At 39.6% G+C, this 25,872-nt stretch overlaps 2 protein-coding genes across 2 annotated transcripts in view; both read left to right on the top strand.

The window, feature by feature from the left end:
* The window catches only part of EFCAB5 (EF-hand calcium binding domain 5), a 35,947-nt gene extending 29,812 nt beyond the window's left edge, over positions 1-6,135 (top strand). The window contains exons 18-23 of the mRNA XM_014952992.1: positions 688-840; positions 1,663-1,766; positions 2,585-2,832; positions 3,382-3,611; positions 3,815-3,911; positions 5,391-6,135. Of these exons, the coding sequence (XP_014808478.1) occupies positions 688-840; positions 1,663-1,766; positions 2,585-2,832; positions 3,382-3,611; positions 3,815-3,911; positions 5,391-5,518 (960 nt within the window). The 3' untranslated portion in view covers positions 5,519-6,135. The remainder of the gene's footprint in view (positions 1-687; positions 841-1,662; positions 1,767-2,584; positions 2,833-3,381; positions 3,612-3,814; positions 3,912-5,390) is intronic.
* Positions 6,136-6,590: 455 nt separating this feature from the next.
* NSRP1 (nuclear speckle splicing regulatory protein 1) lies at positions 6,591-23,178 on the top strand. The gene is made up of 7 exons (XM_014953398.1): positions 6,591-6,655; positions 7,782-7,869; positions 15,896-15,952; positions 17,213-17,344; positions 18,279-18,486; positions 19,061-19,169; positions 21,527-23,178. Exons 1-7 carry the CDS (start codon positions 6,636-6,638, stop codon positions 22,560-22,562), a joined length of 1,650 nt encoding a protein of 549 aa, XP_014808884.1. The 5' UTR covers positions 6,591-6,635; the 3' UTR covers positions 22,563-23,178.
* The last annotated feature ends 2,694 nt before the right edge of the window (positions 23,179-25,872 follow it).

Raw genomic sequence — 25,872 nt, 5'->3', positions numbered from 1 at the left:
AAAAAGCTGTGTAGGGACCACCTGAATTTTACATCTTTGTTCTAGGTAAAAATAAGATGTACAACTAAGACAAGAACTGTGGCCCTCTTTTTACAGTATATGGTGAAAGTGGTGTGAACAGAACACCTTATCAATATCATACTGATTAGCATGTTATCTGTAATTGATTGCCAGGTATCACTTCATCAATAATTTATTCAAGCTTCTCCTGACTAGTAAATTAATTGCACTTTCGTGCAGAGCCCAAATATAGTAGTTTTTATTTCCTGAAGCTCTGCACCTCGTATTTGTTTATGTTTCCATAAAGTGACAAAAACCTTACTTTTTACATGGGGGACTAATTATAAGCAACAGCAGTTTGGATTTCTTTGGGATGCTCCTCAGAGATGCTCTTTGAGATGCAGCTGCACCGTCTGGGCAGCAGGGGGCGCAGTAAGCCAACGTTACCGGTCACCTCTCCACTGAACAACAACTTTTGTCCAGTTCAGAACTTCGCTGTTCTGCTGTTTTGCTGGAGTTTTAGAGCATTAGTTGATAAGGGACATTCCACAGTCACTTTTCAGCTTTACAAGTTCTGATTAAAGTAATTTGTTACAACCATTTTGCTGCATGACCGTTTCCCCAGCTTTTTTTTCTCCCAAATCATATAGAACTGTCTAGCTCATTTGGAGAATTCTGCTTTTGCAGGGAGTTTCTCATGCCTTCAGCAAAGCCTACCATCATGTCCACACACTGAAAAATGTCCTACAAATGACTGTTACTGCTCTGGACTGGTTGTATCCCAGGGCACCCAGCATCCACACTGTTACTACATACCTGGTGGAGCCTGGAAAAGACAAGGTATGCAGATTACTGGAGAATTACAGAATGTATGGAGATTCTGCACATGTCAAAACTATACTCTTTTATAAAAAAAAAAAAATAAAATAGAACGTTCTAGCTAATATATTAGCTCTTTATTCTGAACAAACATCAGCAACCAAGACATAAATACAGCTCAGGAAGTGGCTGCTACCAATTAGCCAGCTTGTAAAGGCAGCCCCCCCTCCCTGCAGATCATATTCCAGTTGTTCAGCAGGCACTGGGGCCCTGGGAAGCTTGTCAATTCACATACAAGTGAGTTAAGGAGATGAAAAGGGTATGCAATATTTAGGACTGATCCTGTGTCATCACAAAGTCTGCATGACATCTGCTGTAGCCATAATTCAGCTGCTTCCTCTGATAAGCATGGTTTATGTTGGCAGCTTTCTGTTGTCATTCCAGGCTCTGCACTGCTCCCTTGTTAGCTGCCTGATAGCCAGGTCACTTGCTCCCCTCTGTGCTTTTCACATGTCAAGGCACACTGACACAAACATGGCACAAGAAAGAGGACTGGGAAAAAGAAGGGGAACCTCTTCTTGGCCCGTGGATGTTTCTCAGTGTGGAACCTGGGGATGGATTAAATAGTCTGGTTGAGGGAGGTCTAGGGCACATTCTTCATGCATCTTGAGCAATATACCCTGGGAATAAACCCAAGTATTGTTGGGAAGTGACTTTAAACCATCCCATTGCACTTGAACGTGCATGGGAGTTTCCTTTAAGAAATAGTTTCTTCCCTTTCCAAGCTTCAAAAGGGCTGTTCCTTTCTTGGATGCAGCTAAACCTCCCTCTTCTCTCTTGCAGACATGCGACTATGCTCTGCGAAAGATGGTTACTAAAGAGAATACAGGACAAAAAGAAATTCATAGCTCTCCTGAGCTTCTCCTCAGGAAAGAAAACCTCTTAAGGTAGGCTCCAGCACCTGCAACCAAATGAGTCACCCCTGCTCCTAGACTCTAATCAGCATCAGGCTTGATCCACGTTACACAAAGCCCACAGTAATGCAGCCCTGCAAGAGGGTCTGTCTGTATCTCTCTTGCTATCAAGGCTTCTTGTGCATGTGTATTTGATACTGAGTTATGAAGGGGTGAGGAGTATTTTCTCTCTGAGTTTAGACCTGCAAAAACTTAACTTCCCACTTAATGCTTACCAGCTGAGCTGCCAAGCAAGCTCTACGTCTCTTATGAAAGGTTTGCAGGATTAGAGCCTACAATGAACTATTTTGCTCTTTAGAATAATCTGTCTTTTTTCCTGGCTATATTAGTCTCATTTCCTTCAACTATCTGTTTCCTTCCACTGCCAAGATCCTCACAGACTTGTCCCTTAAGCATATCACCCTTGTCAGAGTTGGTTGAAGAGCCATTTGCTGTTCCAGCAGATGTTTTTACTTTTTATAAAACTCTATAGAACAAATGTCAACACAGTTATAAACAGGAAACTGCCTTTAAAGCAAGGTTTGTTAAATTCTTATGATTTTCAGCAATCACTTTAGCTAAGCAATATGGTGTTCCACACTGCTACTTTCTCCTTGTTGTATATGGCTTGAATGATACGTAAAGCTGTGCATATTTCAGTTCAAGGAAATAAACAATGACTTAGTAAGGTAATACCTTTGTTTTAACAACAAGAGATGAACAGCATCTTACTAAAATACGCTAAGTAAATTACCAAAAGAAACCAGAATGCTAAAGCCTGTTAAATTTTCCTCTCTTTCCTCTTATTTCAGAGATTACCTGTTCAAGTGCACAGACAGTTCAGCGGTCATTCACGCTTCTGTCTGCAGAGAACAGCACATTGCGGTACCTCTCCGTGACCTCTCAGGACGAGCTTTTGGGTTATTTGATATCAGCATTGGACACCACCAGAAATTACCACCTCATGAACACAAAGACCTGCAGAAAATGCTGAAGGTGGCCCAAGCTGCCTGCTCTGAGATACTGAAGATGTCTTCAGAGGAACCAACCGATGTACTGGGTATTGTGCATACAGAGCCAAAATTGATTTTTTAGGGGTGAATCTCAGTAAAACCACATCTAAAATATAATTCCTACAAATATAGAAGGACAAACACAAACCTTTGGTACGTGTAGACTACTCCTGAGCAAACTTAAGTTAAACAGAATGTTTAGATTTTGGCTCTAGTTCACAGGATTTTTTTGTGCCCGAGTTCCACTGAAATCAAAGGTGTGAAGCAAGGTACTTTGTTGCCTTCAGAGATCTAGCATGTCCTCCTCAGACCCGCCCCAACTAAGATCAAAAGAATTTGAATGTCACAGTTCCAGAATTACCTGCATGCTTGAATCCTTCATGGACCTCTGCTTGCCTCTGAGGCAGATTTTGTCTCCTCCTCAACTACTTACCCATTTTTAGAAGTTTCATGGGATACTTGGGCTGTATACAAACCGATCACTCAGTCAAGGAGACAAAGAGTTAATCATAAAGAGGGCAGAGCCTTTCAGTCAATAAGTCTCCAGTAGAAGATGTTTCTGAGAAACTTCTTAAAAAGTTTGCTTTTCATTCCAGAGGCAGAACATGTGGCAAATTCAAGACATGCAGGGATTCTGTTCCACCAGTTCATGCTGCAGGACCTGCGCGAGTGCATCCAGAAACTTGATGCTGAGAGCTTTGCTGAAATGAAGAGCTACGTAGAACCTCCAGCTCTGGTACATAACACAGTTAAGGCTGTGCTGTTGCTTCTCCATCCAAACTGGAAGGACTCGGAGGAGATTGAAAACTGGAGTCAGTGTAAACTGGTGAGGCTTCAAAATGTTGAGATTTTGTTTTCTCTTCTTCTTCTCCCAAGAAGATATGGTGGAATTTGTCAAAGGTGAATTGGCAGTGAAATAATTCCTTACTTACACATTTCCTATATGCTTGACTTTGTCATCTTTAATTCTGTAACCCCTCTTTTAAGTTCTTCACCCCCACCTGACTCCTTTTGTTCTCTGCATTGCAGAAACTTGATGACAATTTGATTCAGGAGATTTATTGCTTTGATCCAACTGCTGCATCTGTGCAAGTTCAAGCAGAGCTGCTGCTGGCCTGCATCACAGGTAAATCTCATCAACTAATTGTGAGATTACCAGGCATGGCTCAGTAATGAAACAGTGTCAGCAGCAACCTTCAACTGAGTGCTTTTAAGGTCCTTACTTCAGAAATTAACTTTGAATCACAACAGATTAAACAACAGATAGGGTTCCTAAATATCTGCAGTCTTTTTTGGTCAATAAAAGTCATCCTGTTAAATTTAGGATCAAATTTCACTGCCTTAAGGAAAAGGGAGCAGATCAGCTTTGAAACTGACCAGAACAAGTGAGCTCATTGTAACCCCCAGATAAACTTATTAAGAATGATGGTTCTTTTGGCAAGTAATATGTAAAGACATATTAAGAATGATGGTTCTTTTGGCAAGTAAATCTTCCTCAGACCACCCTGCCCTGCCCAAGAGACTGACCCAGCTCCAAACAGCAACACGACTGTGGGCGGACAGTGTGAGCCCTCCTCTTTGTAAACACCATCTGCCAGGTACTTAATACACTCACTGGCCATATACAGGAGTGGGTTTCAGTCTGTCTTTCTCTCCTTTAATGAATGTGAGCTTTTTTTGGTGCCAGAGCAGTCAAGAGGCTATTATTATTTGCAATATCTCTGAAAAATAAATTACTCGTTCTTGATGAGATCTCTCCCTTGATGATCTAATGCCAGTCTGAGAGGTCTGTTAAAAATCAAATGTGGACAAGACTTGTTAATTTAGCTGGGGATATTTATCCACATACCCTGCCTGCTGATGAACACTGAACACTTAATGTCACAGTTCCTTTTCATGTGTTCTCATATATATTAAACTAATTCACTAGAAAAAACGAAGCAGGCCTAGAGCATCCAATCTTCCTCTGGTTAGGGATACAGGTGTAACTAGAAAGAATACAGCTTTGGTGAACTGTTGGTGTGCTACAAAAGGTTGGTTTCCCAGCATGGAACTTATTCTCAGAGAGTAGTGTCAGAGCAGCAGTGTGAACACAGGTATAACTCACAATTACAGGAATTCCGTTAAAATGAACATCACATAACGCCCATATATTCCATATAAGTGTACTTGCAATATAGAACAGAGCACAAAACAACCTACACTATCAACAGAGGAACCTTTAATGGTATGATTCTGTGGTGACCTTTAATAGCATTTAGTAAAAGAGCTTTGAAGGATAATTACTCTTAAATCAATTCTGAGCTTGGGAAAAAAATCACTGTTCTCTTTACATTTTTAATTACTAGATGTTTAGCATTACATTACAATATAGCAGAGCACTTTGTACAACAGGGGACCTGCCACAATACAAAAGAAATTATAACTCCTGTGCTCCTGTGACGATAATACTGTCTGCTTTTCAAAGCATCACCATTGTCCAGGGTGGAATTGCTGGACTCGGGGGGGCTCCACTGCTGGGGTGATCTTCTCTGCTCAGTCTGGTGGCAACACGGGGTCACAGGTTGGACTTGGCTTTGGGAGTTCCCTTTCTTCTCTGTTTCAGGGGAGCACAGAGCGGAGACGGAACATCAGGGCTGGTGGCCAACCCAGCTCCTGGGCCACTGGGTGCACACCTGCCTGGCACTAGCCCAGGGCACGAGCAGCCCACATGGTAAAAAAGCTTCCTTTTAGCCCCTTTTGGAGTCCAGTTCTAGTGTGCCTCCAGTTACATCTCTTAATTGTTCATCTAACTTTCGTGATTCTGGTATCTGACAGCTTTTATTAAATTATCTTTTTCTTCTTATGCTTTTTTTCTTCTTATGCCTTTTTCTTCTCTATGCATAGCTACTAAGTATTTATTGTTAAGATGGTAGGATGTCTGGTAGGGATTATTAAGAAAAAAACAATAAAAGCATTAAAGAAAACAATTTCACTGGTGTATCTACCAGACTTTAAAAGCCTGAGTAAATATATATTTTTTTAAATTAATCCCGATGAAAGAGAGGCAGGGATGTGTTTGTAACCACCAAGCTACAATGCTCGTCAATGATGCAGCAAAAATTTTCAAGACTCAAGTCTCCTTAAATTACTTTTTAGGAATAATTTTAACTTAAGGTTGTTAATCAGCATTTTGTGAAGTTTTTCTTAATGTGTTGCAGAAAAGCTCCACGTTTTTAATATAACAAATAAAGCTTTCTTATTGGGATACAGCTTGAGATTACAGCCCACTGCACCGCCGGTGGCAAGATTTCATCTTTCCAATAACGTTTCTGTTGGCGAAATCACACTTTTAATAAAATTTTGGGAAATTAAACTCCTCTTTCTTTTTTTAGTCGCCAACAAGCGACGTCTCCAGGCAGGTGACGGCTGGCGGGGACAGGGTGGCTTCTCACCCCCCTCCCCTGGCAACCGGTGGCCGCGGGGACCCGTGTCCGCCTCAGGCCTTGCCCGCCGCTCGGCTCCTTACGGTTCCTTTCGGTTCGGCTCGGCTCCTTTCGGTTTCGCTCGGCTCGGCTCAGCCGGGCTCGTCTCCCCTGAGGACGCCGCGAGCCGCCCTCAATAGCCTTTTCCCTATCGGCACTTTCGCCACTCGCCAACGGGCCGCTAAAAAAACCTCGTCGCCCACCTCCGTCCCTCTCCGCCCGCTCTCCTCTTCTTTTGGGGAGCGGGATCGCGGCGCGGCTCGGCGGGAGCCGCCGGGGTGGGCAGGGAAGGGGTTGAGGTGGGTCGTCTGAGGCGCGAGGAATCTGCGGCCGCAGAACGGCCGGCGGCTCTACCTGGCGGCGGCGACGGCAGCGGCCGGGACAAGATGGCGGCGTTGAGCAAGCAGTGAGTGACGGTGGAGCTGGGGATGCGGGGCTCTGCCGCGCCGCCGCCGGGCTCCTCGGGGCGGAGGGTCCGACCGAGCCCCGCTCGGTGTGGCTGGGGAGGTTTTGGGGCCGCCGCTGAGGGCGGGCGCAGGCGGGGCCCTGCCTTGGGCCGGGGTGAGCTCTGACAGAACCCCCGGGCCGGGCTGGGCCGCAGGAGGGGGCTCGCTCGTCCCGGCCGGTGTGTGTGAGCCGTGTACCCTGAGTTTATTACAAACAAACAAAACCCGAAGCAGTGGGAAGGCATCGCAGGCCGCTACGGTGTTGCTGGGGGTAGTTTGGACTCTTAGGAAGTAGAATCTCCACAGGATTCCCACACAACCCCCTGTGTGTCAGCCGCCATCACCCCCCCCTCCCCGAACGCGGCCCAGGCAGGGCCGGGGGGCGGCCGTGGCCTCTCGGCTCCGCGCAGCCGGGGCTGTTGGGCAGCGGGTTCGGAGCGGACGGAAGCAAATAGTTCGTCACAATGAGCATGTAGTGGCCCACGGCATCGTGGAGTTCCCCAGCCCAACGCTACGGGCTGTGACGGACTATTTACTTGGTGATGGAGTCATGGAAGGGCAGGTGGGGGAGAAATTCCTGATTTAGTGATCAAGACCAAAACCCTAGGAAGTGTTTCTGAGCACAGAGGTTGGCAGTGTCAGCAGAAGAGTTCTGCATGGCATAAACTGACTCTAAATCTTGTCTTTTGCCATAGCTGTATTTGTGGGTTGGAGGTTTACATTGCCACAGCAAACATAGTTACAGGATAGCATCTGGTGTAGAGTAAGACTAAATCTCTGCAGGTCAAATAGTAGTAATTTCTTACTTCTCAGAGGAAGAAAGAAAAAAAAAATCACTTGGAGAACTCTAGATGAGAGAAATTTATGGCCTAATTTAGGAAGATTATTGCATCCAGAAACTTTGCACAGAAAAAGACAGCAATAGCTATAGGAGGAGCTGTCAAGGCTGAGTGCACAGAGCTATACTTGGTACATTATGTTGATGCTGATCTTTTCTTTCTAAAATAGCAAACATTTTTTGTTTTGGAACGTGCTATGTGTTTTGTTGTAACTAATGTTAAAGGTAACTTTTTTTTTTTTCTCTAGATATGGGCTCATTATGCCCAAAAAATTGCCACAGAAAAATCTTGTTTCAAAGAAACTCTCAGTGTTTGACGATGACTCTGATGAAGAGGTCAGTTCAACAATTTTCTTCTGCAATTTGCCCTATCTTTTGCAAATTATTTGTTAACAACCCTTAATGCCTGCATCAGCTTATGGTGGTATTGCTAAGATACGTACCATCATTTTGGGTTTGGGTGTGAAATATGATCTGTGTTTTCTTTAGTGCAAGTCACAAGGAAGTGATGACTTGATTGTTTGTTACTTCCTGTCAACTCTTCCAAAAGTTCATCATGTGTAGAGACCTGTTTGCAAACATTAACAGTATCTAGCTCATATAGAAATTTGTTGGCTACCACTGGTAAATATATCTGCAAATAGAAAAACAGTAGTAATCAACAGTTGTTCCTCAGATACTGACTTTAAAGTGTAGTTGTTAAGTGTATTTTATCCTTTAGCACATTCAACCCAAATTTGGTATGACTGATGTATGATATTCAGACTCACTGTAAACAAAAGCAAAGATGTACAACCCAAAAGTTCTAAACACAAAAAAAGGCCAGTAATGCCGACTTAATGTAATTCTAAAAGTACTCACAATACTTGTCATATTGAACAATACACAGTTTTTCTATGATCCCAGAGTTTATTGATAGCTCTGTGATGTATGACTGTATTGCATGATATTGATAGTGATCTTTTCTGTAGTCTCCTTTCATTTTATTTTTTTTTTTCAGTATTACCTTCAAAATAATAGCTTTCTACCTGCCCCAGTAGAGGGTGCTGTACACTGTAACAATTCCACTTCTGGATGTTCTGCTATGAGGATGGGGGGCATCCTAGCTAGGATACCTTACAGAAACCTAACTTCTAAACCAGAATTTTGGGGGGAATTAAAGCTGGTAGCTTCGCAGTGTGTAGGACTCACAGGAAACACAGAGGACAGGAACATGTCTTAAATCCCATCTCTTTCCTCACTCAGCTGCTGTCCCCAGCCCTCTCAGGACATGTGTCCCTCCACTTGAGCTCAGAGCTGGCACTGTGTCTCTAAGGAGAGGGTTTCCTTTACATACAGCTAAGAGACTTGACAGTGGATCCACTGTCCTCAATGGCAGGAGCTCTTTCCCTGTCGATTTGGGATTTGGTGTCTTTCCCTACGTTAAGGGACTGACCCCACATTTTCCAGATCCCAAGAACGAGCTTGAATTAATCTATTCTCATTAAACATCGCACGGTGGGACTGGGAACCTTCTTGAGTATGGAGCTATCTTGTGTTTTTTCATTTCTTATTTTTCTTTAGTATCAAAACATTAAAGCAAAATAATGAATGCTAGTAATTCTAAGAAGAATAGTGTATGATGCTGTCTGCTAACTTCCAGTTTAACAGATCAAGTGTCCTCCCTTTCATTTCTGACAGATTCGCTACCGGAGTCTGCTATAAAGACTCTCAAAAGTTGTCATGCTCATCAGTATGGTACATGCCCAGCAAAAAGTAATAATCTCATAACTGCTTTTATCAAAGAAGATCATTTTTTAAAAAAGCAAAATTACTTTATTAGTTCAATAATAATTTCAGAGCTTTTCAAGATAAGGAGCAGCATTTGGGAGGGGTTTCATTTCCTGCCTGCTACCTTATCAGTCAGAACTACATCTCAAATGTCTGGAGATTATGTATTTTTAACTGAACTCTAATAAAGTTTGTGCTGGGAAATCTGCACACCTGACTTGGTCTGTGATTATATATTAGATACCAAACTTTTGCTCCCTTTTTTTTTTTAAGCGTTACTATGCGTATTTCATTAAGATTTTGCCTGTAGCCTGCTGAAGGAATTTGAAAGGTTTTTTTGCTGTGGCTAAGTACATTATGGATATTAGTTGCTGATGAAGATGGTCTTTGATTTATTTCATAAGAAACCAAACATCTGGAATGGAAATTTTCTTTAAATACAGTGTTGACTGGGAAGAAGTAAACCAGCTGATTCCAGTTGCTCCTAGCCAGTATAAGTCTGAATTATTTGCCTTCATAATGAGGAGTTGTCTTTAAAAGCTGGGGGGAAGGTTGTTACACCTAGGAAAGCCTGTTGTAGAGAGTAGATGTTACAGCAACAAACTATGATATGTTAGAAATATGTTTGCATTCTGGCTTATTGTTATTTGTGATATATCCATTTTCTCCAAAAACATTATTCCCTTATTCATGCATTGTGTTTTCAGAGGTGGCTTGTCAGCATTCCCAGTGCACGGTTCCACATTCTATTTTATCTTTGGAATTCAGTTGAAAATATCTCTGTGGTACAGCAGATAGAATTTCTGGTTTTTGATTGTATCAGAATTACCCAGCATACATTCCTGTACCATATCAGCCTTTCAAAACTGATTTGTTGCTACAGGATATAAAATGTAGCTGAAAAAGTAGGTGCTAATTTCAGGAGAGAGATCGTGGAGTCAGTGTGGATAGTTCTGTGAACGTATCAGCTTGATTTGCTGGTTTTTTTCAGTGACCATCTAAAAGATAAATCAAGTGTTTAAGCAGGCACAAAGGAAGAAACTAAAACCAAGCAACTATATCCTGTTGTAGTCTCAGATTTTTGCTTTTGGTTACGGATCCTTATGTTCACTTTGCCACTTTGCGACAGATACAATGTAACTGAAAAAAAAAAAGATTGGGGGACTGATGAGTATTGATGATGCAGAGTTTCTGCAACAGTTTTCATGCATAGTAAGACTAAGTAGACTAAATGGGCTCTTAGATTACTGAGGAGAAGGAAGAAGAGAGGAATAACTCAAGAGGATGTATGTAAAATCAAGAATGATTCAGAGAAAGTAAAGGCATTTTGGCACTTCTCATAATATGACCAGTAGGGTGTATTATGGAATTGGCAAGTAACTGGTTTAATCTAAACAAAAGGAGATGGGGGATTTTTCTGCATGCAATGTCTAATTAAATTGTGGAACTCATTGCTACAGGATATTGTGGCATGACCAAAAATATAAATGGATTCAGAAATGGATTAGTCAAATTAAGGGATGCTCTTGGTGTCAAACAATGGTCCAGGTGCATCCTTCAGTTCAGGAAGTCCCTAAACTCCGGGTTTCTGGAAACCAGAAGGGAATTCCAGGGAAAGCAGGGAAAGTATGTGACTTGTTTTTCATGTTCTTAATCTCCTGCTAGTAGCCATCACTGGTTTAGTGTGTGAATTGAGATGAATCTGTTGCCTGACTTGATTTTTTTTATTTTTCCCCCGTGAAGGCTTGAGTCTCACATACATTTAGTGATCATCCATGTGCAGGCTGTACTTGGGTGATGCAGGTCTCTATGAGGGCAAGCCTTAACAAATCACTGCTAAATGCATATGCATGGGAGTGTAAGTAGTGTATTTTAAGATGTTTTCATACCAAAGTGTAACGAATCCAAAGATCTCACAACCTGAGATTCCTCCTCTGATGTGAGGAGAACAAAGTGAGCAGAGTCAAGTCTCAGCCTTTCTGAGACTTACCCACATGGGCCACAAACTAGAGTTCCAAATTATCCTGCAGTTGCTGTTTGGTCAAATATTTTTCTGTGCATCCAGTTAAAAATAGATGGTTGTAGTGAGAGATTAAAATCAAACTACATATAATCTGCCTGACGTCATTGAAGCTTTTCATTTCCCCTTAAAATGTATTTCACTTGAAACAAAGGTAATTTATTTTATGTGTCTGCTGCAGAGCAGCAGGGGGAGAATTCAAAAGGGCAGTGTAAAAGGTCAAAGCCCCCTCGTGGGTCTTTCATAACAGGTTATATTAGAGCAGAATCATCTTTTTATTTTAAAAAAGGATTGGAGGGATGTCTTACATTGCCTGTCAGTAAGTGCCACGCCTGGGGTTTTGGTAGCAACCACAAATGCTTTTCCTTAGGAGGCAGGGGAAGGCTAAGCAGCTAATACAAGATACGCCATTAATAATAGCTATTCTGTCAGAATTTATTGGTCTTGTACTTCTTGTTTGTGGGGAAAAACAAGTTGGGCATCTGGCGTATAATTTGAGAGCATCTATTAAAATAGTTGTGACATTTTCCACAAAACATTCTCAGCTTCAGATTTAAGGTTGTAACTTCCTAGGAAACCGGCTTCAACATTGAAAATGATACTAGTGACAGACTAGGACTTGTTTTAGTTGTCTCATTGGTGGAATTGCCTTTTTAGGTATTTGCTTTTGAACTTTGAATTGAGCTTTTTGTATAAAGCTGTAAATTGTTTCCATGCTCTGTCATTATTTGAACAAAGCTGAGACAAACCCAACCACACTGGTCAGTCGTTTGAACGCCTCTTCTTTGGTTGTGTAGGAGCAGTGTAAAGATGACATTTTAAGGAGTAACTTAGAAGAGGTGCTCACCTGCAGGATAAAAATAAGGAGGTATCTCAAGCACTTACGAACCCGAAAGAAGTTTAGAGATAAGAAATGGGAGAGGACAGTGAGAAATGTTAGTAGATCGGGGTGATTTTTTACTCCCTTTTTTCTTTTTTTTTTATTTTTATACCTTTTCCATTGTATACAAGCTATCTTCCATGGTCTCGTAGGGCTGGTGGACCATGGAGTCTCATTTCTACAAGTTTCTTGATTTGCATGGATTCTATGTAGTTTCACAGGATAGGGTTAAAACATTTTCTCCTTGCAGAAAATATTAAACTATAAGCTTTGTGCTTCAGAAGAATAGCTTGAGTGCAGGGACGGAGAAAGCATGAGACAGATTGCTGAGCTTATAGGGCCTTTAATAAACGGGCAGTTGATAAGTAAAAACAATACAAAAGGACGGAAAGTTCTCATCTATCAGAGCCTTGTAGCACAACAGGAAATTGTCAACCATAAACCATTAGGGAAGGTGTTTGTTTTTTGTAAACTTACTGCCACTCTAGACAAACAAATCACAGGTGGGCTTCTTTACAATTGTATGTACAATAACCAGGATTATATATTACTTTTGTGTTTATATAATCTTCGTAGATCAACACGTTTATTTCATGTAGGCAGACAAAACATTCTGAACAGCGTTTCAGATATCTGGGTGGAATAAAGCTTATACTGTAAATAGAACTGCAGCATCTGCTTTGTCTTTTACTGAGCCCTTGCTTTGTGGCATAATGCAGGGGAGATTCCTTCCTGGTTAGGTACCTTCCTGTAAAACCAGTGTGAGAGTGTCTGATACAGGAGACCTTCAGTGATGCCCCTCAATATGTCAAGCAGAGAACCATCTTCTTCCCCAAGAGGAGGATGTCTAGGTCTTCTGTGTAACGCCGGTGTATGTTCCACTCCCAATTTAGAATAGTTGTTTATAGTAAGAAGTTTATACTGACTATTTTGTAGCATTTTTAGAAGGAAGCATATAGCGTAAAAATTAAGTTCAGTGTTTTAAATATTCCTCAACATCAGCTCTTCACTCCTGAAAGCCAGCGGTAAATAGTAGGTGAACGAAGCCAGGATTCTTGGAGATTGTTTTAAACTAAATAATCCACTATCCGCTTCCCCCAGTCCACCAGCCAGCCAGCTACACAAATAAATAAGAGACTATATCCAATTCTAGTCCAAATAATCAGAGATCTGCAGTATTCAGGGTGTAGTCCCTGATACCACAGTGGGCTCTTTGTGAGTGTTGCCAACATTGGCCAGGCTCAGCCTCCTAAAGCCTGAAGTGTGGTCTGTGTCCTTACCTGGGGATCTGCAGTATAACTGAAGGGGAACATAACTGAGTTGTGCTGGGGTTTTCTTCCATGGAAATACACATCAGCCTTTCCCTCTATTACTGTAGTTTAACCACAAGGTTTAACATTTTCAAAGCAGAGATGGATTTTATCTACGTCTGCGGGTAGTGATTAAAGCACCAGAAAAAGTTGGAATATGTGTCCTTTCAAGTTTCCGTTTTTACTTGTCTCTAAGTCCCTCACTTGGAGTGGAATAGGACACAATATTTTGAATATTCTATGTCTCCTTTTTTTCTGATTGTAATGCACTTATGAAAGCAAGTCCTGGCATGTTTATGGGAAGTGAGCAAAGGTCTGACTAACTAAATTCAGTGGATGTTGTTATGTGATACCACATGTACATCTCCAAATATTGACAGTGTTTCCTTAGCGCCTTCTCTTGCTGAGTTTAGAATTACTTGGTACTCCTCTGAGATACTACCTTTAAGGTTTGTGTTTTTTTTTTTTTAAAGCTACATGGAAGTGTGCAATCTTTTTATTATTTATGGGTTGCATAGCAGAAAAAAATCCCTTACAGGTGATCACTGTGTGTACCTGTGAGTTAGTCTTCTACAACTTGAGAACTCTCTAATAATCTTAACCATCCTTGCTGGGTGGCAAAGGTCCCAAAGATCATGCATTCCATGTTCTTCATGGACATTGGCAGCTGGGTAAAGGGACAGACATAGATGAGAATTAGTTTAATCTTTCTCTGTGGTGAGGAGGAGCTGTTGACTGCTCAGCACAGGGTGAGCTTTTGGTCACACAGTGTTGCCCAGCTGCTGGCTCAAGCGGGCAGGGTGTCTGAGGAGGTGAGAGGGGAAATAAAGAGACAGAGGGCACAAAGTCACCTATAATGAAACTCCATTAATTCTGCTGCTCGTGGCACAACTTGTTCCTCTTTTCTGAAATTAACCAGTGAAAAAATACTTGGACTGTTTACAGTCTGTCATGTAGAAAATTGTGGAAAAGCATTTGTTTTTTTTTCCTTGTTGACACATCTGTTAAAATTTTAATAGGGTAAGAAAGAGGGGTCATGGGATGTTATTATTTTATTTTAAACATCAATTGAAATCAAAAGCCTTCTTGTTCAGGGGATCTGCTTGAATTTACATGGCGCTAATTCTGTTTGATTTTGGAAAATCCTAGTCCCTGCTGCCAAGTTCCCTGCTAGTTGGTTTCCACTTTTTATTAAGAGCTGATTACACAACCTCTTTTTTTTTTTTTTTATAAATGTGATATAGGGCACGTATTAGTCAAAGTTGCAAAACTTGGGAAGCTGCCAAAGTGCAAAAGGATTTTTCCTTCCTATTTCTGCTTTTTAAGATTAAGAGATATTTAATTACATAAACAAGGATATGAGTCCTGTCATTTATAGTGAATTTGTTTAATAAACAGTATTATCTATTGGTTGAGAAAAGATAATGCAGTTTAGTTCAACACTAATTAAAAGACAAAACTAAATAAAGTGCAAAGGTTTTTTTAAAAGACAGCATGATTAGAAAACATGTTTCCAGTAGTGGATATGTCTTTTCTTAGGGAAGATTAGTATTGCTGTTTTCTGTTATATTAATCTTGAGAAATTAAACAATAATGTTTGAAATGCATGCTATTCAAGACGGCAGTGTTCTTATTTCTAAAAATAAGGAACTAATGATACAGATCAAATTTTCAAAATCATTTTGGATACTTGATTTTTACTATGAATACAGTTTTTTCATGTGATTGTCAGTAAGAATGTCTGCTCACAAGTGCTATGTCTCTGAGGACATTTGCATGCTGGAAGAAAAGTGTATATGTTCTGCGTAGCACCTATTTCACAGAGTATTAGAAATACAATTGAAAAATTCATCGAGAACATTTATTCTTCTTTATTCACAACCGTATAATTGCCAAGAACATTAAAAAGTTTTTGATACATAAATTGGTAGGAGGGTATAATTCCAATTTCTGATGATTTGGGGGGGTTGTTTTCTGTGTTTTCCTATGGCCAAACCTGAAATAGTTGCAGTGTTAGGGAGTGAGTAGGTGTTTTACAAGCATCTTTCTCTTAGGACTTTGTTTCAGTACGGGCTTTAGCTGTCCATTGCGAGGTGTTTTGCCTGTGATGTGCACACTTCTTGCACTAACAGACTCACCATTACCATAGGTCTGTCTTTGCTACCAGCTTTTTGGCAGTGGTTGGAGAAAGGAAAAGCAACTGAACAATTTTCACAGACCTCAGCAAAAGGCTGATTCACTCTATGCTTGTGAACGAACTTACAGTTTTTCTCACTTACAGAAAAATGCTATTGAAGTGAGAGACTGACTTATGTAATGAGACGACTGTATGAGCTGTGTCAATGTAATTAATTTTATATCTTCAATGTTTCCTTCTTACAGCCATCTGTTGGTGAAAGTCTTCAGAAAGAAGCATTAAAAAAACAAGCAATGAAACAGGTAAGATGCGGTGAGAACTCTTCATGCCTCTCGCAAATTAGGAATTGCATCCATTCCCTTTTATTAAATAATTGCAGAAACATAATTATACAACTTCAGACTTAGTGTTATGCCTTAAAAAATTCTATGTAATTTTATAATTTGCTGCATTTCTCTTTGCAGCACAAGACTTTATTTAAAACTTGGCTTGAAATTCTCAGAGCCTTTCCTCTAGCAAAGATTTTGTTTCACTTTTCTGGGCAACATTGTTCTTTTTTGAAATTCTTCTGGCTATGATCAAGAGTAGCTGAAAAACTGCCCAATGACAGCTGCGTGAGTGAGATTTAACACAGAGCTGGTCATAATTTAAAACACAATAAAATTTCTGTCTACTCAATGCAAGTACTTAAATACACAACATGTTGAAGTTTGTTTTGTGGCATACAATGCATCGATATTTTTAGAATTTCTCAAAACAGTTTGTTTCACTGGTAGAATGTAATGTTACAAAGTATTGGGTTTTAAAATACTTAAATATGTACCAACAGTGAGCCTTTTACAGTAATAAAGGAATAAATTGTAGAGAGGAAACATGAATTTTATGTTTAAAAAAGTTCCAGACCAATAAAAAACGTAGCTGGAAGGAAAGATGTTTGCACATCATGCATTTAACACATTGCTGTTGTTTTTTATGGTGATAATATGTACTTGAGAGAAACTTGTATGGTTGCTGTTCAGCATTCCTCTTCTGTTCAAAGGGATCCCCTAGTAGTTGTTTTTTTCTGATAGGGCTTTTAAAAACTGAACAGTTTAACAGCTCTTACTTCCTATTTGACTGTACAAACAGGAGATAGAACTGTGAAATATTTGAATTATATTGGTACATATTTATTATTTGAGGCTTTGTGGAGGGGGAATAAACTATAGATGAAAACAGACAGTAAAATTTATCAAAGTGTTGTTTACTGTTTATTAAAAAAATGAATTATATTGTTTGATGGAACAGTTTGCTCATTAAGAAGTTTCCAGTATTGTTCTGACTGTTGTGCTTTGCTTCCTGTATTTCTTATAACTGCAATTACTGGTTGTGATTTGGTTGTTCATCATCTCAGTCCTGGGGAACAGTTCAAGAACTTTGTAGAATGCACATTACACTTAATGTTCTAATGGATAGGTTTATACTATAGATCTGTTTAAATTACAATATAGGAATAAAATGTTTGAAAATAGTAAAAAATTTCATGCTTCATTTTTTGGTATCTTCTTCCTTTTTTCTTTTAGACTAAATTGGAGATTCAGAAAGCTTTGGAAGAAGATGCTACAGTGTATGAATATGACAGTATTTATGATGAAATGCAGCAGAAGAAGAAAGAAAGTAATGCCAGAGTGCTATCTGGAAAAGATGACAAAAAGGTCGATACCTGAAAACGTAGGCTGTCTGTCTTACCTCTGTGTGCTTGGAATAACTCTGCTTAACTTTTAATCTTTGCCAAATGCATTTTCTCATGGGGCATACAAGTGTTGTGCTCAAATCCTGTTACGTAAGGTGGTAGTTTGCAAGAATTTTGGCAAAACTGTTATTTCATCAGGTACTTCAGAGTCCTGATCCAGTGGAGTTCTGGAGGGCTGCAGACTATGACTTTTCCCACCCAATTTATGATGTTTCTGAAGAGAATGTTACAATGGGATAAGTGGATTAAAGGCAGTGGGCCCTACAACAATGCTACTTGTCATAATAAAGACTCCTTCATTAAGCCAACGAACATAAATCGTCCCTCCTCACTAGTGTGCTTACTGGAGGACTGTGAGAAGACGAAAGTAATTAACTTTTGTTGGTAATTTGTGAGCCAATTTCCACAGCCCAATGCCTTGTTTCAAACCGTAGCTAAATTATCCTGACAAATGATATTTCCATTGTCACTTTCTCTGTTTTATTTGAAAGCTCTTGTCAGGTTACGTGGGTATAAAAGGAAGCTTCCCCCTCCTTTACAGCGATAGGAAGGCAGGGCTGTTACACGACAGGAGACAGCGGGGTTAGAAATGAAAAAGTACTTAATTTCACTCAGAACAAAAATCAGCCTAGTCAAAGATGGGCTGAATGTTTTGATTGAATACAGCAAACTCTTTTGTTACTGGAAAGCATGCCGTGGTAGTGATCTAAAAGGGAATGACAGTTTATTTCTAATAGCTATCAAACAGTAAGATACAGCAAGAATATGTTAGACTAGCTTCTGTCAGTTTTCTTCCATTATCAACTTTCTTCAACGTTTCCAGCAATCCCAATTTGTGTTTTCTCAACCACCTTCGTTATCTCTCAATGTTCCACCTTTTTTACCTCCTATTTTAGCCCAGATACATCCAAAATATCCTCAAAGCAGCTGAGATTAGAAAGAAGGAACAAGAGAAAAGAATGGAGAGAAAAATTCAGAAAGAGCGTGAAATGGAAGGAGGAGAGTTTGCTCACAAAGAGGCCTTCGTGACTTCAGCCTATAAGAAGAAGCTGCAAGAAAGGGCTGAGGAGGAGGAAAGAGAAAGAAGAGAGGCAGCTCTCGAGGGTGAGATTCACACTGAAATAATTCCCCTTAAAAAGAAGAAGTATGGTCTTGTACATGGTTTAAACATTGTCATCCGGTCCCTCTGTGAGGCTTGAGATAATTAAAATCAAAAGGACCAGATAACAGATACTGAATCAGATCCCACGTGTCTATTATTTTCCTTTGTACACATCACTAAATGAACAGAGGAAGCTCCTCTGTGTGTCATTACTATTTGGGTTTCTACTTTTAATTTTTGAGGAAGGGTCAGTTGTTGAAGGAAGACTCATAAGGGGTACAGCTTATAATCCTTACTTCAGACATTCTATATAGTGTCCCAGGAACGGGTGTAAAGAATAGGATATAGCATCATAAAAGAAATCAGGTTGGAATCGGCCTCTGAAGGTCTGGTCCAGCCTCCTGCTCAAAGCATGGTCTCCTGTGGGGTCAAATCAGGGTGCTCTGAGTTTTTTCCACTCTTGGCTTGAAAACCTCCAGGATGGAGATTGCAGTCTTGGTGGTGTCTACCAATTGTGAGTTGTGTCTGATGAGTGATTGCGGCACAGTAAATCCAACCTTCCTTTCTTTCTCTTAGCATACCTGGATGTGACCAAACAGAAGGATCTCAGTGGATTTTACAGACACCTTTTAAACCAGAGGGTAGGGGAAGAGGAGACGCCGAAATGCAGCTTCCGTGAAGCCAGGTAGGATGCAATTCCAGAAGGCTTTCAGATACAAACCAACTTCTGGCTTTTTGTGAGTCCAGACTCACTGGAACTGTAAGAATTAGAGAGTACTAAAACACTGGTAGGGTAAGCTGATTACTTCATACGGCTGATTAACGGAATTATTTGGAAAATGTCTAATAATCATCAGTCGTATAGGCTACAAGACAGAAACAAACAGGAGAGGGATGCCGTCTAAAAAGTATCAAGAGGACAGGCATACTTGTAATACTGCTTGGTATTATTCTATCCTATATTTACTTTGGTTTACATAATATTTGGCAGTCTGCATTTAGTTCCATATTTTGAATCATGAGGGAGACAAAAGGTAAAATAATGAGCATGGAGGTAAGTCATAGGAAATGACGTGGTGATAAGAATTTCCTAAGAAGAGTGTGAGTCTTGAACTTGGTACTTATTCCACATTTATAGACTCATAAAAAGTAAGTTAATTGACTGTTGATGCTGTGGTAAGAGGAAATTAATCAAATATGTAGGAAATCCAGTAGGAATATTTAAAAATCTTAAGATATGCACATTCCAAAGTAAAGTAATGAGATGAGGCTGAATTATTTATGTAGTTGAGATGGTGAAATTCTGCCCTGTGGATAAATATGTGCAACAACTGATCTTTTGAAACAATTTATTCAGGTTAAACCTCACTTGAGATAGGCCTTAAACCTGGATGTCAGTAGTTAAATGCTTGCCATCATAAAGAAACTGCAGCTTTCATCAAGACATCTTCTAGATCTGAGATTAGATTATTAGAAAATAAATTCTTACCTTAAATGAAGAATGTGATCACAGTGAAGTTATTCAGCTATCTGAAATAAGGGAATTCTCAATTTTACGTTTAGTAAAGGATATACCACCTTATTGGAAATAAATTGGGAAAAGTAGCATAGAGGAAATGGGAAGTAAGAATTACTGACTGGCAGAAAAACAGAACAGCTTCCTGAATTTAAGCAGAAAATGGGAAATTTGAGTGCACACTTGTTATTTGAGACTTACATTATTAGCATTATTCCTCTGTGTGTGGAAAAACATCCTATCTTAGGCTTTCACCAAAGAGAAATACCTGCTTGGGTCTAGTGATGCACAAAGATTGCTACTGAGGTGGTTAAATGAATTTTGCATTTTGTGGTGTCTTTTTATTGATGAAATCAACGTTATTCACTTGCAACTCCTTATAAAAACAGAAGCAGTAATGGTCAGCCCACTTGGTTGTCCATTTCCTTTAATAGTTCTTCTTTCAGAGCATCTTCGGGGAATATGTAGTTTTATACTGTGTATGGATCATTTGAAATGATGGTTTCTTAATCTTGCAGATTAAGGAAGTGTTTCTTTTGTGAGTTGTATATAAAATTAATTATGGGGAGAAGAAGTAGTGCTGTAGATGGTGCTCCTTCTAAGGCTTTTGGTTAAGCTCTGGTGTGTATTTTAATTTTATTCTTTCTTATGGTGGTACAATAGGCTATAGGGAGAGAATAGCTCAATTTTTACATCTCAGAATTTACATCACTTTACATCACCTTAAAGTGATCCACCTTTGACTTGTCATTTTAATTAATTGGATAACTAAATAAATGATCAAACCTTTCAGCATAACTTTTAGTCATTGTTCATCGACTAACCATACTTGGAAGCATTCATCAGACATTCATCAGACTAGAATGTGTGCTGATTCTTAAGAATTTGCCACAGACTGTTACTGTAGCTTTTATGATTAAAAAGAAGAGACACGTGGCTTGTGTGAGTGAACATGTATTTCTTTATCAGTCAGAGAAGAAGGATAAAGCATAAATTTTCTGTCTGCTGCCCAAATTGGTCCTCCATGGATCGGCTTTTTGTATTTAAGAATCAGTGAGCTGTTGACAGCTACTCATTTCTCTCTAGTCACGAGAGAGATCTTCAGAAATACTGGATTAAAAAAATCTACTACTAATGGAAGCGATGTTCTTACCTCTGTCAACAACACATACAACTTGCTTCTCTGGAAAATTATTTGAGGAATAAAGGCAAAAGTGAAATTGCCTAGCTTGCTGAAAAGCTTACACAAAAATGTCTTTTTCCTTAGATGGAGGCTACAGATACTTAACCATAGTCATTCTTTTCAATAAATTCATCAGCTCGCATTCACCAATGAACCAGATACAGATACTTAATAACAATCTGTTGCGCTGGATTCCTGGAAGCTGAGCTACAGTTAGATTTGTTTTCTTAGACTTCTCAGCAGCAGCTTTTGCTTAAGTCCTGACCGGAAGTCGGTTTGTAGAAAAGTCTGAGATTTCAGGCTGTGTAATGTTGTTTTTTCTTTTTTAACATAAAACCTGTAGGATAAAGGAAGAAAAACCTGACAGTTACGATGAATCCAACCAAAGGAACAAATGCCCATATGAAGGACAAAAACTGGAGCCCTCTGTTAAGAAAGAGAATAATCCAGATGCTGATACTGACTTAGAAACTGATAGTAGTGATGATGATAAGAGACACAAAAGTAGTAAAGTAACTTTGAAAAAGAAAAGGAGGGCGAGTTCTGTGAGCAGTGAAGAGGAGGCTAAACCTCCCAAGAGCCAGAGGCATTCCAGGTCACCAAGCTCGTCCAGTGTGGAGGAAGAGCTGCGCACAAAAGCCCCAACAAATCATCTTGCAAAGAGGGGAGAGAGCAGACCAAGCAGAAGGGGAAATGATGAGCAATACAGGGAAAGAGATTATGAGAGAAGTAGGACCCATGAGAAGGATCACCAAAGGGAAAAGGAAGACCGACACAGATACGGGGATCACAGTTCTAAAGATAACTACAGGAGGAGGGAAGAGCCAGATGATAAACAAAGGGGGAAGGAAAGAAAAGAGAGAGAGGGACATGGCAGAGAATGGAGGAAGGCAAAGGAGAGAGAAGAGAAGGGCTCCGAAAAGGACCGAGAAAAAGAAAGAGTAAGAAATGGTAGAGAGAGATATAATGACAGAGAGAAGGAGAGAGGAGAGAAATGCAGAGAAAAGGAAGATCATGTGAAGGAGAGGAGAGAGAAATATGGTAGTGATGAAAAGAGATACAGAGAGAGGAGGGAAAGTTCTCCTACATCTTTAGAAAAAGATGGAGAGAACAATCTGGAAAAAGAGAGAAAGGGAAAAGAGAGAGAGGTGGATGAGAAGGGAAGATCCAGCTCTGGAATTTTATCTGAGCAGAAACGTAAAGCTGGAGAGGAAGGGGAGAAAGAGGAGAAAGAACAAGCACAGAAACCATCTGAGAGCATGAGCAAATTTGCCAAACGGAGCAATGAAGAGACGGTGATGTCAGCAAGGGACCGGTATTTGGCAAGGCAAATGGCACGTGTCAGTACTAAATCTTACATTGAGAAGGAAGAAGATTAATGTCCCTGTGGTGGACAAAAACACTTGGGCTCTCAACCAAGAGGAAAAGCCATCGCCGCACGGACTCTTGTACAGAAGTAAAAACATATCCTAGTTAGTTATTCCTTGCTTTCACAAGAAATTGTGTGCCATAATAGAAGAGCAACTTCTGAAATCGATTGATGGATCGGTTGATAAACACCCTTAGTCTGTTTACAGAGTTGAAATATTAAATTTGGCTGACTCAGTCCACCCTGTCCTTCAGTACCTCATCCTTGGTCTGTGAAGATTCTGGGACAGACCTGGGATTGTTAAATAACGGAATGTGAGAGTACTTTCCCCTGGCAGCCCCTGCTCCTTTCAGCAGCTGAAACAGCTCTCCTGAAACAAAGGTGTTCTCAGCCCTTAGCAGCAGTCATTGTCGTGCACTGATGCTCTCAAAAATGAAAAGCAGACCTCTAAAAGTAGGAAAAAAGCAAGAAAAACAGCCTGAATAACAGTCTAGGAAATCTCTGTACATAGTGTGGTGTTTTGTAAGCTAAATGCATATTGACATACGAATTTTGTATTTATGTGTGGGCTTTGGATTTGGGGACCTGATGTACAGAAACAAATAAAGTGTAAGATACACACTGTATATAATATGTGGGTCTTTTTTAATGCTTGTGTTATTTTACTGCATCTTGTGTGAAATAAGGTTTGAGTCTTTTTTTTCTTGTATTATGGTCATACCTGCTTTTTCTACTGGACGTACTATTTTAGATTTGTCAGTCTCTCTGTCCAAAGTTTCAAAATCAAGAATAAGCTTGGGAAGCAGAATACCTGATGGTCATCGTAGTTTTTAGAATACATTTTCAACACTTATTTCACAATGGTTTCTTTCACTTGGTTTTGTAGGAAATGTATCGCTTTTATGCTATGATAAGGTGAATTAATCTTTAAAAAAAAGAGATTTTGAGGTTGATGTTTCTCCAGTATTTTGTTCAGCAGACTTTGTAATGAGACAAAATGTGAGTAAAATTAAATGCCAAGCCTGCCAGTTTACAAAGACTTGAAATTAAATGAGTTTTATATGTAAGCTAATAGCGTAACTAAGCACTTAACTCCAATTGCGGATGTTTGTTTTTGCTGTTCTGTCTAAACAAATGTAATGTGTGTTAGTTCTTCAGTTGGAATAGAATGAAAGAGTATTTAGCAGTGGGTCAGGCTTCAAACACTAGGGAAATCCTCTGCTTTTTGTCAGAGGTCTTGCTGGTGTAGTAAACTGGACCAGATACTCTGCTTTTTCTTGGGACTGAGTTTTGTCTTTGCTTTTCCCATAAGAGAGAGGCTTAAGAGACGTCTATAGATGGTTTATGAATATTAAATTTATTACAATAACAGTTTACAGTACAAGGCACATACTGATGACTTACAATCAGCTTGCAACACTTGTAACTAAACAGCTGCATAAATTAATACAGGTGCATCATGTACAAGTTGGAGGGAATACTTAGTTCTGTACAGCTAAAACTCCAGTTTTTCCTCTTTGCTTAGAAGGCAAACATGGTCCTAATGTACCAGGTTCATAAATTCCTTTTCACCAGTCAGAATAGAGGGTAGGATATACTCTTGTGAGAGAGAAGCAGAAGGTGAGCTGAGAAGGAATTCGTTTGTTTGCCTGAAAACACTTTTAATTGCAGTGCAGACCATTTGGTATCAATATAACTAGGTTTTATACACAGTGTTTAATGTGTGGCTACTTGTTGTGCTACCTAATAAATAGGGGGTTCTTTAAATGTTTTCAGATGGATGTATAAAAGGAAGAAAAACAAATCAATGATAAATGAAATCAATTTCTTAACATTTCAACCACTCAGCTAAATAGAGATACTAAAAAAATGAACTTATTAGAACATTTAGAAAACTTCAAACCAGTATGCCATATAAAAAAGAAGTTAAATAAATAAAATTGGAACGAAACTGCCTTGCAAGTTCAGCTTTTCTAGAGTAAAAACATAGATGTATTTTATCTTTGTGTTATTCAGGAAAAGCAAAGCCTTTTTAACCCACTTCTGGAGGGCTTCCTTGCCCCCTCTTCCCATAAAGACCTCAGACTGGATTATCCTGGTGAAAAGAGAGTGAAGATCTAATGTCACTAATGATCTTCTGGACTGCCCATTTCTAAAAATATTTTTCCTGTGTCTTTGCAAGTCTACATTGCTTTTTGTAGCATCAAGTGGTTTTAAAAACTTTCACCTCTCTCAGTCCATCAGTACTCAGGGTGCATTATTCTCATTTTTCAACTGAGAAGTTCAAGCTGAGAGACCTTGCCCTGTTTTATGCTGTGACTGTTGCAGGGCTTGTATTAATATCAGAGCTTCTTGGCTGGCTTTTAATCCACTAGAAAACATTGGCATTTCTTGGGAAGTTGTTCATCCGTAGTATTGCACATTAAATAGCAGTGATTCCTGCAATTATTACTCTGCAAATTGTCCTATTAGAAGTAATGTTCCCAGTTTCAGTTTGTTTGCAAGGGCTGAAAGAGAAACTTTGGCTTTGATACAGATAGTGCTCATATTTAACTCAACCATTTCTGTCCCCACCTTCACCCTTCCTAATAAAAGGCAGCAGATAAAGAGGCTTGTGCAAGTGGTTATACATAAATGACCAAAAATTGAAACTGTAAGTTTTGGGTTGTTTTGGGGGAGAGTTAGTTTTTTGGTTTTGGTTTTGTTTTTTTAATGAGCCTAGCATGAAACAGTATCAAGTCCGGAAAAAAAATCTATATGTAAGGTTTATCTATTTAAATACTTATCCATTTAGGAGGAAAAATACCCAATATTAGTTGGCCACCAGTCTGAAGAATGGAGGAGCTGGGGTAGGGTTTTCTAATTTATTTCCCACACTTGATATTGGATACATCTAAGTACCTCATTCATCTCACACTGAAATTCCATATGCATCTTTGCAATTAATGAGTTCATAACAGAAAATTTTATTTTTTAAAAAATCAGTAATTTTCTGATTGATGACTTCATAACTAAATGGTTCTCCAATATTAAATGAAATCTCGGGCCCTTCCTCTTTTGCTCACAATGAAGCCAATTTTGGAAATAGTTTTCAAATATACTTAAGGGCTAAGGTACAAAACTACTTTTTAGGAGTAACTGTCTGATAAGACAGATTTATTATGTTTTTTCTGGTGGTGCTGAAAGAACATACTCCCTTTTTTAAAATAGCTTAGAAGTCTTTTGTTTGTAGTTCCGAAAGAACAGTCCTTGTCCCTTTATTTCCTTATTGGAAGTTGCACTTGAGACCTAAAATTATGTGAGCTGAAGTCAATAGCTGA

Source organism: Calidris pugnax, unplaced genomic scaffold (assembly GCF_001431845.1).
Source record: "Calidris pugnax isolate Ruff unplaced genomic scaffold, ASM143184v1 scaffold133, whole genome shotgun sequence".
NCBI classification, from domain to species: Eukaryota; Metazoa; Chordata; class Aves; order Charadriiformes; family Scolopacidae; genus Calidris; species Calidris pugnax.
This window is presented reverse-complemented; position numbering and strand designations above follow the sequence as displayed.

What these genes read in the sequence shown, in the direction of transcription:
- NSRP1 (XM_014953398.1), top strand. Translation starts at nt 6,636, where the DNA reads ATGGCGGCGTTGAGCAAGCA. An exon ending in CTGGAAAAGATGACAAAAAG is followed by an intron (nt 17,345 to 18,278) that starts GTCGATACCTGA and finishes CTCCTATTTTAG; the next exon opens with CCCAGATACATCCAAAATAT. An exon ending in AAGAGAGGCAGCTCTCGAGG is followed by an intron (nt 18,487 to 19,060) that starts GTGAGATTCACA and finishes TCTTTCTCTTAG; the next exon opens with CATACCTGGATGTGACCAAA.